The 12,998-nt window shown below is 44.5% G+C and overlaps 1 protein-coding gene across 2 annotated transcripts; it reads left to right on the plus strand.

Annotated features, from left to right (window-relative positions):
* Positions 1 to 491: 491 nt before the first annotated feature.
* On the plus strand, positions 492 to 12,741 carry TIGIT (T cell immunoreceptor with Ig and ITIM domains). Of its 2 annotated transcripts, XM_036883476.2 has the most exons (5): positions 493 to 934; positions 1,871 to 2,194; positions 4,318 to 4,424; positions 10,392 to 10,620; positions 11,840 to 12,741. In XM_036883476.2, exons 1-5 carry the CDS (start codon positions 871 to 873, stop codon positions 11,890 to 11,892), a joined length of 777 nt encoding a protein of 258 aa, XP_036739371.2. In that variant the 5' UTR covers positions 493 to 870; the 3' UTR covers positions 11,893 to 12,741. The 2 variants fall into 2 exon arrangements, with proteins under 2 accessions (XP_036739372.2, XP_036739371.2); XM_036883477.2 differs by lacking the exon at positions 11,840 to 12,741 and having other exon boundaries at positions 492 to 934; positions 10,392 to 10,625.
* The last annotated feature ends 257 nt before the right edge of the window (positions 12,742 to 12,998 follow it).

A 12,998-nucleotide genomic window follows, 5' to 3' on the forward strand; every position in this document is an offset into this window, starting at 1 on the left:
GACTTTCCAATGAATGAGGGACAGAGGGATGGAGGGGAGAAGGAAGGAAGGATGGGTCAACAGTAGGACCTGATGTTGAGCTGGGAGCTCCAGACAAGTGCAACCGATTCCTTAGCAGGGGCAGGGAACTGGCACTCAACTTTCTCTGCCTTCCTGATTTCCATGGGGTCACCAAGCACAGGAAAACGCACTCTTCTCATCTCCTCTGATTCTGCTGGGTCAAACAGACTAAGTCAGAATTCCACAAAGTCTCAGTCTAGATAAACAGGACAGAAGAAATAACATTCAAGGAGAGCACCTCATTCAAGGGAAAGTTGCTCTGTTTTTCCAAACTTTTGTCCCACCCATGCTTGTCTCCAAAGTCAATGTCTCTTCTTTGCTGCCCCATTGGTTCAAAGGTAGTTTCTTGTCTAAAAGTGTGCAAACTTAAGCTTCTGTTATTGCACATTCTTCAGTGGGCTGAAGGCACAGGGAACCCAGGGAACCTCATTGGTAACAGGTTCCTCAGAATCTTGGGTGTTCCATAGAGGCCTTGGAGCTCGTCAGATACAGGCAGATTAAAAAAAGTACATTAAGACAGAATTTAAAAACCATAGATTGACTAATAGCGATCCAAAGACCAGTATACATCTAACCACCTTTTTGTTTATTTTAAAATGTGTTTCCTTCACGGTCTTTTTTGTGGCTCGCCCTACGCAGTTTGTGTACTTGTTGAGAGCTTTATCTGTCTTTGACACTGTTTTTGCTGAACTCGGTTTTTCCGAGACCCTTTCTCCTCAGAGGCTCAGTTTCACCTTGCCATCTGCAGTCGGCCAGTTTCTGTGGCAGAAGAGGCCACATCTACTTCCTGTGGGCCGCCTGGGCAGAAGCATGCAGTGGTGTCTCCTCCTGATCTGGGCCCAGGGGCTGGGGCAGGCTCCCCTCCCAGCCTCAGGTAAGGCCTGAAAGTCTAGCCTGCAGCTGGAGAAAGAGGAGAGCAGGGAGGAGGCAAGGGGAGGCTGGGAGCGAAGGCTGCGTCTGTCTGAGGGAAGGCGAAGCAGTTTTCAGAGCCCAGTGTCCCATGGTGTGAGAAAAGGCAGTCTCTGTGAAGGAGATGCAGCTCTGTTTGGGGTGGCAGATGAAGGGCATGGGGTTGGGGGTGCCTGGCTGGCCAATCCAAGAAAGGAAGCTGGAGGGCAGCAAGGGACTCAGCAGGATGAGTGAGCAGCTTGTCGAAGTTCACTCCTGTTCCATCCTCCTTTCTTCTGTCCTTGAGGAAACTTCTAGAAAAACACAATGTTTTTTGTGGATCAAAAATGTCTTCTTCACAGATTTCAGAGCTTCTACCATTATAGACTGAATTTCTATTAAACCCATTTCCTTCTGTGTTAAAACTCACAACAAATGTTCTGAGGTGAAGCACATATATTTAAAATCTACAGTATTAATTTAGTTTTTGTTTTGCTTTCTGAACCATCTGTGGGTGGAGCTGTGCCCCAGGGTGCTGCGGGCAGTCACTGCTGAGGATGGCAGTTTTACCCAGGAGAGACAGTTTCTCTCAAGCCTCCTTTCCTGTGGATTTTTGTGGCTCTCTTGAAGGTTGATCCATGCATGCCAAGTGGAGTCAAACAGAGAGGTTTTCTTTCAAAGGACATGTCCAGCCCAGGGAAGGTAGGATAAAGCAGAAGCAGTGGCTACAAGAGCTTATATTTCTAGGCAGGGAGACCAAATAAGCAAATGGGAATAACCAGTGAGCTCTGGGACAGTACAGGGTGGGCTGCAGACTGTCATTCCCCAACCAGTTCTGGCCTCAAACCCTTGCAACTTCTATAGGCAGCTTCAAGGCCAGCTGTTGGCCTGGCTCTCATGAATAATTCTTCCACTTTCCTAGGAGCTGTGACAGGAAGAATAGTCACAATGGGGAACATTTCTGCAGAGGTAGGTGGCTCTGTCACCTTACAGTGTCAGCTCTCCTCCACCACTGCCAAGGTGACTCAGGTCAACTGGGAGCATCAGCAACGAGTGCTGGCCGTTCATCACGCCAACTTGGGGTGGCACATCTACCCAGCCTTCCAGGAGCGAGCGGCCCCAGGCCCCGACCTGGGCCTCACCCTCCAGTCACTGACCGTGAATGACACAGGGAGCTACTTCTGCATCTATCACACCTACCCTGACGGGATCTACAAAGGGATGGTCTTTCTGGAGGTCCTTCAAGGTATGCCTTCTAGAGCAGGGTGGCTGATGAACCTCATCCTCTAGGACAGAAAATGCATTCCTGCTGAACATTGCAATCTGCAAAACAGTGCCTCTCAGCCCTGGTTCGCATTCAGATCACCTGGAGCTTTTAAATGAGACTGGTGCTGGCGCCCCATCCCAGACCGATTCAGCCAGAATCTCCAGGGGCAGAGCCGGAATGTGACAGATTTTAAAGGCACCCCTCATCCCCAGAGAGTCGAATGTGCAGTCAGGATTGAGACCCACTGTTTGGGTAAGAAACGCATCTTATGTATATTTATTTGTGAGGAAGACGGGATCTCATTTATTAGTGTAACACCACACAGATTAGAATTAGAGCGTATGTTCACAAGGATTCGAGCACAGTGTGTGCTAGGTGTAGATGTACAATAATTTACGTTTGTGGGCCACTTTATGTTTCCAAAATGTTCTCACATTCATTATACACCTGGACACTTAAGCCAGTTCTCTGGAAGGTGGGAAAGGATTATTGTATCTGAGACAGCATAACAGAGTGGTTACGAACTCGGACTCTGACACCAGACAGCCTGGGTCCAAATCCTGCTGCTGCTGTTCATTTCAGGCAAGGTTATTAGCTTCTCTGTGCATCGGTTTTCTCACCTGTGACCTGAGGACAGATGTAAGACCTTATGAGGCACTAACATAGGATTGAATAACTTACTAGAAGAAAATGCCCTTAGAACAGTGCCTGGAGCATGGGGGGCACTAGGTGAGTGTAAGCCTCGAACACAGTTCCCCTCTGCCTGATGGATGGAGGTGGAAGCCGAGGGACGCAGTTGCTCAGAGTGGTAGAGCTGATTTTAACACAGGTGCTCGGTTCCAATAAACCATAGCCTCAGAACTTCTATGCTGCCATCAGTCATGTTGGTAGTGAAATTTTATGAGTTAGCAAAATGCCTCAGTGTGAACTGAGAAGACAAAAAGTTGCCTTAAAGTTTCTTTTCAAAAGCTCTTGCCGCTCCTTGGCTGGCTCCCACCTAGACCAAAGCAGAGAGCAGGTGAGAGCCTCTACCCTTCTCTGGCTCTGTGGACAGCTGTCCACAGCCCTTGGAGCCTCCGTCTTCTCCACAGCCGTTTGGCTCCCCATCTGCCCTCTTTGTCCACCTGTGGCCAAAGCAGGGGACTGAGCCCTCAGGGCAGGAAAAACAGATTCTGGGGAATTGGGCTCTGCCTCTCCTGCCTTGTACCAACAGACCGTGTGCATACTGGGGGCACTGCCCTTGTCCTAGGCAATCGCCTTCCTTAGCCACCTCCCCAGCAATCTAAGCCCTTAGAGGGGAGAGTGCCCGGTCTCTGCTATACCCTTCTTTCAAGGCTTGCCTGGACACCTGGGTTCTGAGCTCCCAGCAAGGAGGTGGAAACCCATCCAGCACAGCACACATCTAGGCAACTGTCCCGCTTCTCACACTCACCTTGGATCAAATACCACTCATTTCTTCAAAACTACCCCCTGCCTCTTCCTTCTTCCAGTTACATTTTATGTCTTACTAGCAATTCACTTGTTGATGCTTTAAGTCATGTCACAAGTACTTATTAAGCACCTGTTATGTGCCAGGTACTGGAAAAACAACAAAGAATAAAGCCCCAGAACCTTTCTCCTCCAGGGTCTCATAGCCTAGATGGAATAAGCATAATAGGTTTAGGGTGAAAGGGTATTTCCTTTTTTCTTTTTTGTACCTGAATATTAGTTTATTTTAATTTTTAGTTAAACTTTTCTTTTTACTAGTATGATTATAAGTATGAAGTTTGATAAAAGAAAATGTTCACTTTCTGCTTTTTTTCCTGGATGTTACTATTTGTTTCATTTTATGATTATTACTGAAAGTGATTTTGTCAAATAGAGAAAGGGAGCGACAAGTGTGAAAGGTGTACCAGTGCTCAAAGATCAGCCACTGATTTCATGATGAGCCAGACACAGATGCTCTGCTGTCCGAAGAGCTGGGCCTAAAGATCCTAGTCCTGTGGTTGGCGACAGGCCTGGCGGGTCCCCATCTCTGTGCCCTGACATTGAAGCTTCCCAGGGAAACGGTTGCCCCTTACTTCTGGCTGTGCCCATTCACCCATATTTTGTCTTCCGTCTAGTTGCTGACCACGGCTTTGGATTCCGGATCCCATGGCTTGGGGCCATGGTCACAGTGCTGGTGGTCGTCTGCACAGTGGTCATCATTGTGGTCACACTGGCCAGAAAGGTAATGGCTGCTGCACATCTCAGTCATGGGCATCCTGCCCCTGCCACCCTGGCCCTTTGTCCTTTCATGTCCCCTTTCTGTTCAGAGAGAAACCTAGATGTGATCTCCCCCACTGCTTTTGGTGCCTTTTTTCAAGGTCCTTGTTCTGTCTTTTAATAAAGTTGTTTGTGGTTTTCTGTCCCTTCCCTTGTCTAGGATCTCCTAAAAGTTTGGTCCTGTATCCTTCCCATCTTGCCATCACCTACAATCCTGTTTGTGCCCGTCCCTTAAGCCACTGCCCTGTCAGCTGATTCACCTACTGGGGGTTTGTGCATGTTGGGCAGCTTCTCTGCACTAGGGAATTTTGTACATTAGCTCATTTTATTTCAACAACCCTTCCATAGTGTTGGGCTACCAGTACTCTGCAGGATGAGAAATAAACATGCCCTGAATTTAGGAATAAAATGTTCATGGTATGATCAGTTGGTTGTAAATCCTGTTTCTCTAGTTTAAGAGGTCAGGAGGCTAAAGAGAACTGGATGGGGGTTTTGACGTTTTGGTTTCTAATAGAGCATCGGATATGTGATTTTCAGAAAGTTGTGCCATCTTCCAGATCTCCACTTCTTCATATATAAAATGGGGATTATGAATCTGCTTACTTTACATCAAAGTTGTGATGAAAAGGTTGCATATTGCAAGTGAAAGTTTTGCAACAATGAAGAAATATATCAATGCTCTTGTGTCGTAAGTTGTTAGCTATTGAATAGGGTGAGTGAAAGAATCTCCACTCCTTGTTTTGTCTGCCCTCTTGGGCCTTTTAAGCTTCCTCAGATTGCCTTAATTCAAGTCACCAAACAAACATTTTGGGGAATGTGAGCCTGTGATCCCCAACACTGTTTTCTGCCTCATCCTAAACCCCCCTTCCTAGCTCCTGACTCACTTTCCCTCCATCTCTGGTTCTGCTCAACTAAAAACTCTGAGGCCCCAATATTATTCTCTCTGGACTGTGTACTTAGTGCTCTTATTGCTGATAAATGTGGGTTTACAGCTATCACTTTATTTTCTTAATATTTGTTTTGCCTGTTTTTTCCCCTATTCTTTCTCACCATCTTTTGAATTAACTGCTTTTTATTATTAAAAAGATCTATTTGGCTGTTATGCATTTTTTTTGCTATTCTTTTAGTGGTTGCATTAAAGATTACAAAATATATTCCTGACTTAGTAAAGTCTAATATAAATTAATACTTTTATCTTTTCATGGATTATGCAAGAATCTTAGAACATGTCAGCTCTTTTTAATGACCTCCCCTACTTACTGCTTTTATTGCTGTATATTTATTTTAGTTTTTGATATATTTTCAACCCCAAAAGAAATTAGTAGTATTTTATAAGTCAATATTCATGTAGATTTACCATTTCTATTATTTTTCATTTCTTCCTACATGTCCTATTTATAACCTCTGCCCAAAGAATGTGCTTTACTATTTCCTTTTGTACAGTTATAGTGGTGATGAATTGTCTTATTTTTTGTTTGTTTGAAAAAAATATTTATTTTTCCTTAATTTAAAAATGATGCATTTGTTTTGCTGGGTATAGAATTTTATGTTGATGGTTATTTTCTTTCAGCACATGAAAGATACATTGTCTCTGGCTTCCTATATTTCTGTTGAGAAATTACATAAGGGTCCTTATTTTTGTTCCTTCGAAGGTATGTTTTTTCCTTCTGTTTTTAAAAAATTTTCTTTCTCTTTGGTTTTCAGCAGTTGTACAGGGATATAGTTAGATATAATTATCTTTGCATTTATTCTCTTTGGGGTTTGGAGTGCTTTGTGAATTTGTGGCTTGATGTCTTTTGCCATTTTAGGTCATTCCCTAGATCATTTAGATCTTCTTTTAGCACATCTCCATCCTTGTTTTCCTCTCCTTATGAAATTATAATTGCAGGTATTTTCAATGTTTTTACTTTTTCCCATGTCCCTCATCCTCTTTTTTGTATTTCCATCCATTTGTCTCATTAAGTTTCAGAAAGAATGTTTTCTTTTGACATACCTTCCAATTTACTAAGTATCTTTGATGTTGTAATCTGCTAAGCCCATCTATTAAGTTCCTAACTTCAATGATCATATTTTTCATATCTAGGACTTCCAATTTTTTCTTTGAATAATTCACAGTCTGCCAAAATTCTCAGTCATGTCTTTTAATCCATTGAAAACATTTATCATAGTTATTTGAAATCTGTGCCTGATAATCCTGTTAACTGGGCCCTCTGTGGATCTTTTAATATTGTCTATTTTTTGGTCTAATATTGTCTGTTTTTGGTCCTATATTATCTTCTTGACTGTCTGGTTACTTTTCATTGAGTGCTGTACATTCTACATGAAAACCTGTAGCAATAATTTGAGGCTCTAGATAATATCATCATTCTCCAGAGAGGATTCTTTTTGCTCCTATAATGTGACTAGTCTGGAGGCCCAAGCATTCCCAAGTCACCTTAATTAAATCAGTAGTGAGATGATTTAAAGCTGGACTTAATTTATGGTACTTCCTTACTCATACTCTGTGTGTTCATTGGGGTCCCAACTAAAAGCCTGTGGTGTTTGCTGAAATCTCCCCTCCTTAGTGGTTTCTGAACTCCAAATTTTGTCCCTCTAGCCAGAAACCATGTAGGTCATCTGCCTTTCAACCATAACTTTCAGGCAATTTCCTCCAGGAGAAAATGTCCTCAGGTGCTCATCTTATCTCTCTGGGCTTCCTTCTCTTGGATCTTGCTCCTGAGTCCACAAATTTCTCACTGATTTGGTAGATTCCTGATTACTGCAAATAGATGTTTCTAATATTTTCTTCAGCTTTCCTAGCTGTTCTCAATGAAAGGATTCAAAGCAACACAGTCAACTGTAGTTCTATCAGAGGCAGAACTCCTAATTTTGATGTTGTATTTCACATTTGCATTCAGAGATTGAGTTTTACAAGCAAAGCACATTTAGCTAGTCCACCCCCTCTGTACCTTGGGCTCTATTGGTCAAGACCCCCCCACCTGACTTCTAGCACTTCTACACCCGATTCCTGACCAGCCATTTAGCCTACATCTGGCTGGGCCACTGACATCCCAGAAAGGAAGGATTTGGACAGCTTCATGCTCTTAGGTTCTGGTTCCATCTTGCTTGCTTATTATGAGTTCTTACCCTCTTTTTCTATATCTCCCTCTCCCAGAAATGGACCATCATTTGAGTTTTCTCTACTTTCTCATTTAACATCTATTTGGCTTTTTCACTCCTGTTATTCCCCTGAAGAGCATGGACTCTCCAGGACTCAGAGTTGGGATGAATTGCGCAAACTAAGATTGCTTAATAAGAAAGTGCCATTGTAATGTTCTTCAGCTTAGACCTCATGGTATTTTGCATTTAAACAGCCTTATTTCTCTGTCCATGACTTGACTTCTTTGTGTATATTTTCCTACTATGAATTCTGCTTATGGAGTTACATATACTTTTTCTGCATGCAAATATCTATTATCAGTGACTGACCTTTAGTTTTTAGCCTAATATCTTAAATTCTCTTAGTTTTCTGTGTAGAGAAACCCAATGGCCAGTAGGGGAGGTGGAGGTGGTCCTGACAGGGTCCTATCTTCCACTAAGGGGAAGTGGGACACTTCTGCAGCTCCTGATGATACAAGAGAAGTAGGTGGCTTAAGGATCTCAACTGCCTCTACCCAGAGATCCTCCTCCCCAGTCACAGAGATTCCTCCTCTCTTACCAAGACCCTGATTTGGGCATAGCAGACTTGCCCAGGCTTAGAATCCAGCCTCTTTGAATTCTGTCTCTATTACAATCATGTCCTGTCCCTGGCCTTCAGGGCTGGAGATGAGTATTTCTTTAACGGCTTCCATGGAGGAGCTCTGACTCTCACACTTCGCTTTCAGTTGCCGACAGATGTGAGCCTATCATGTTCTTTCCACAGGGCATCAGTAGAATTTAGTAGAAGTCGCTCAGTCCCACACTGTCCTAATAATCACTGTCTACCCCATGCTTCTCAAATGTCATAGATGTTAAACCAGCTCATAATCCCCTTCCATCTGTGTCCCTTCCCCTTTCACGGCCAGTGGTGAAAAGCATCTAGGAAATGACAGTACTGGTCAGGGAGAGAGCATCTGAGCAAAGGGGCTGACAGCATTCCCTACAGTCCCCGAGAGCTGGCAGGTTGCATTATTTAGGAGTATGGCCTTTGGAGTCAGACAGACCTAGGTTTGGATTCTGTGTCACTTAACTTTGCTGAGCCTCAGATTCCTCATCTATAAAATGGGAATAATTGTGGTGCTTCCCTCATAGGGCTTTGGGAAAACTTAGATCAAATAATTCACACAAGGCATTTGGCATTTGTCCTGGCACATATTAATAACTATTATTTATTAAGTTATTGCAATAATTACACATTTTAATTACCATGGCACCTCATAATACATGATGCTTGATAAATATTTCTAATTGCATGGGTTGATTAAGACTAAATGAATGAATATTATTTGCCAAACAGTTATTGGGAAAAAGTGCCCTTCCCCTCCCCTGAGAATGCCTTTCGGTGAGAGAAAGGAGAGACGGGTGTTTCCAGCTCTGGGACAGTGACTACCAACTCTCTGCTCTCCTCACGTTTTCCCAGAGGACCGTGTTGATCCTGGCAGGACCCAGCTGCAATCTCTGTAGTTCCCTTTGGTCCTGTAGGTCCGTTAGGACAGGGTTGGTGCATTAATCCCAGACTTGATTTTCACACTGATTACAATTACAGAGTCCCCTACACAGAGTGGAATGAAAGCAGAAGAACAGAGAGACCCATCTCAGGCGTATTTACATTGCCCAGGGGACCTTTGGAAGCTAAAATAATCTTAAGATTCCAAGGCAAGGGTGGCTAGTCTAAGAATGGGAAGGAAAACATACCAACACAAAAGGTCACAATAAATTATTTGAGAAAGAATTGGGTATTCATATTTTAAAAATGGACTGGACAGAATCAGCATCACCAGTGATAATCACACTTCTCCTTCATACCTGTGGGAATGCAGCCACTTCCGTGGGAAAGGAAGGAATGAAACAGTATATGGGAGAGACCAGCTGCTCAGGGCCAGCGGTGTGGCACAAGCCCTCATTTTTGATATTCATTCATGATGCACAGCCTTGTGCATCTTGAGAAGCTGCAAGATGAGAGGGAGCTCGGCTGAGGAGAAAGAGCAAGGTCTGAAGTCAAATGGACCCAAGTCAGAACTGGATTTGTCCTCGGGCAGGTGACTTCACCGCTCTGTGCCTATCAGCCCATTCAAAGTGGGAACTTCTATAGGGTCGTTACAGAGATTACACCGAGAAGCTAGCTCAGTCCATGCTCACAGCAGATTCTCCATGGATGGTGCAGCTCTGGCATCCAGGCCCTCTACCAGAAGTTGGAGTGTTGGCTGGGGAAGCATGGCAGGAGATGAAGCATTTTGGGGGCATCACAGTCTCCTGTGGGGAATGTAGTGCAACTAGGGACTTTCTTCCCATAAGAATGCACCCTTACACAATGTTTTTTATACAAATCCCTTGAAGTCCACCTGTGGCTCTTGTAGGAGGTTAAGCCCACCCCTCTATAGACAATGGGAGCCAGTGAAGGGAGGACTTTTCAAAAAGGTCAGTGGTGTCAAATGCAGTCAAGAGGAACGGAGGATTGGGACTGAGGCTGCCTGCCAGGCTCAGTGGGTAGGAAGTGATGGGCAGTGCCTGAAGCACGTGTGGCAGGAGTAGTGTCAGTGGAGTGGTTAGTATGGAAATGTAGCTGTGACAAGGGTGAGAAACTATGAGTTGAGGAGCTGGTGATGGTGAGAACATACCTTTGCCTGTTATACATCTGTGTGCCTGTGTGAGAGAGAAAGAGGGGAGAGATAATCACAGCAGTCTGTCACGTTGGGGAGTAACTTTTGAATAACATCCCCACATACACACTTTGTGGTTGGTTTGTTTTTACAAGAAATCTCTCAGAATCCATTCCATGGAAAGTGGCCTCGGGAGAATGGCGTCTGCACAGGAGGAACGGCGCCCGGGCTTGCCGCCGCCCCCTGCAAGCGGTGTCCAGGCGGAAGCTGTGCCTGCTGGCCTCTGCGGAGAGCAGATGGATGATGACTACGCCGAGCCCCACGACTACTTCAACGTCCTGAGCTACAGAAGCCTCGGGAGCTTCAGCTTCCCAGCACAGACCGGTTAGCTCCCAGAGGTGTCTTCCGGGACACCTTCCTGTCTTTGCTCTAGCAGATGGGTGTGTATAGCGCCTGCTTTCCCATCCCTGCTGTGTGTGTGTGCATGTGTGTGTCTTCAGTAGAGGGACTGAATGCATCTTACTTTCTGTCTGCATCTTTTCCACCCTTCCCTTCCATCTTGTTCGGGAGACCTGGGGTGAACAGCATGTATCATGATTATTAATGCAAAGTTAAGAACACCAGCCTGACCTGGGTTGGAGCCCGGCAGTTGGAGCCGCCCCACTGCTCTGAGAAATGCATTCCTCTTAGCCCAGGGCAGGGGTTGGGCTACAGGCTTTGTGCTGGACAATGATGGTGTGACTGCAGAACTTCCTCATCTCCTTTCTCATTGTCATTTTCATCAACATTCACACATGTGAAGCCGTTTGTCAATAGGCACAGCACTAGCTCCTAGGGGAGATTAGAGGGTGACTACACTATAGACTTGGGTCTCAGCCCTGTGAGAACTTGAGGTTAAGTACAGAGACAACATTCACACTGAACTAATGGAGGTAATATAAGACACAGGCCTTTGCAGGAGAGGTGGTCAGAACAGGCTTCTCTGGGGTGCAGTGGCCAGGGAGGATGAAGGGAATGGATAGACTGATTTGGAGAGAGCAGGTGTTTTGTCTAGGGAACTCAGAGGAACTCAGGCTGGGAACTGAGTCTCACCCAGAAGACCCTGGCACCAAAGGAGCCAATAAGATTTCACAGTTTATTGTCTGGGAAGACAATTCAGGTCTTCTTTTGTTGGCTGTACTCAGAGTTCAGTGAGGGCCTGATGCAGAGGACTCTGGGCCTGCCGGCTGCACTTGCTGGGGAAGCCCACAGAAATGGTACGTGTCCACAGCAGGAGCTGCATTGTAGTCCTGGGGCCATGAGCAGCCTTCTCTCTATCACTGAGCCTTTGAAGAAAGAATTTGTTTCCCACCAAAAGCAAAATCTAGATTTTTAAAATAGGGACTCTTTCTAGGGAAAAAGGAGGGTGATAGAGGGTTTAGAAAATGGTTGCCCTCCAACTAGCTGCTCTGAACCCTGAAATTCACCCCCTGACCTCTTTGTGGGGACCTTGGGGTGGCACCTGAGCTGCTCATTTCTGTTTAGCTGGCATTTGTCCTCCCACCACCTCTCAGAGGAGTGAGGAGGAAGGTTGGCTTTCCAGATGATGGATTTTCTTTCATAGGCATGGGAACTGAGAGAGAATGTGAAGCAAGGCTGTCGTTTGCCAACCGTTAAAATAGAGCACCGCCCTGCTGCCCAAGGACAAACCAGGCAGATTGAGCAAGAAGACAACACAGCTCCTCCTCCTCCTTGGATTTTGGTTTTTATTTTTCTCATTTCTCTACCAAGCAGGTAGGTAGTTAGAAGCAATGAGCTAAAATCTGTCCAGAGAGCCAAATCCTTTGGAAAAAAGTTAGATAGATAACAACATAAATGCTGTTATTTTCCAGGGCAATTCACAGCATTTTTCTTGCAAAACTGGTGCAAAGTGGTTGGGCGTAGAACACAATCCATGAATTGGAAATGAACTAAAATGGAATGACAGAAAGGGAGTGATGAGTTGGTTTGGAGGAGATATGTAATGGGCCAGGGCTGGGTGGAGAGCTGGGTGTTGTTTAACATGATTATGGCAACAGGGAAACATTTACAAACACCATTTGGATGGTGATAAAATACAGAAGGACCCATGGATGTTGTAAATGGGTCAGTTCACTAAAATGAGATCAAATTAGAAAATACATTTTAAGGTGGAATTCATTGAACTAGTGGAATTTAAAGTGGACTTCCTTGGAGAACCAGACAAGATAATCCACGAACAGCCAGAATCCTGGAGACATGTGCTGTCCAGAATGGTAGCCACCCTCCACGTGTAGCTATGAGCAGATGAGATGTGGTTAGTGCTGTAAATGTAACTGAGGTGTGCTGTGCTGTAAATGTAAAGTGCATACCAGATTTTGAAGACGTAATGTGAATGATAAGAATATAAATTATCACACTGGTAATTTAAAAATATTGACTATGTGTTGAAATGATAGTATTTTGGATATACTGAGTTAAATAAAATATATTATTAATATAATTTCACCTGTTTCTTTTTATTTTCTTAATGTCGCTCCTGGAAAACCTGAAATTGCATATGAGGCTTCCATGACAGTCTCGTCGGGCTGTCCGGCTCTAGGCTCTAAATTTGAGCTAAACTGGTACCTGGGGAGGATGTCTACCTCTGACTGGTGGTCTCTCTCTCATTTGAAAAAGGGTTTGAGGAAGCTTTTCTCTCTTATTATGTATTTTTTTTTTGAGCATTATATAGGGAAGGGTCACAGGGGAGATTGAGGTAGGGG

Source organism: Manis pentadactyla, chromosome 1 (assembly GCF_030020395.1).
Source record: "Manis pentadactyla isolate mManPen7 chromosome 1, mManPen7.hap1, whole genome shotgun sequence".
NCBI lineage: Eukaryota > Metazoa > Chordata > Mammalia > Pholidota > Manidae > Manis > Manis pentadactyla.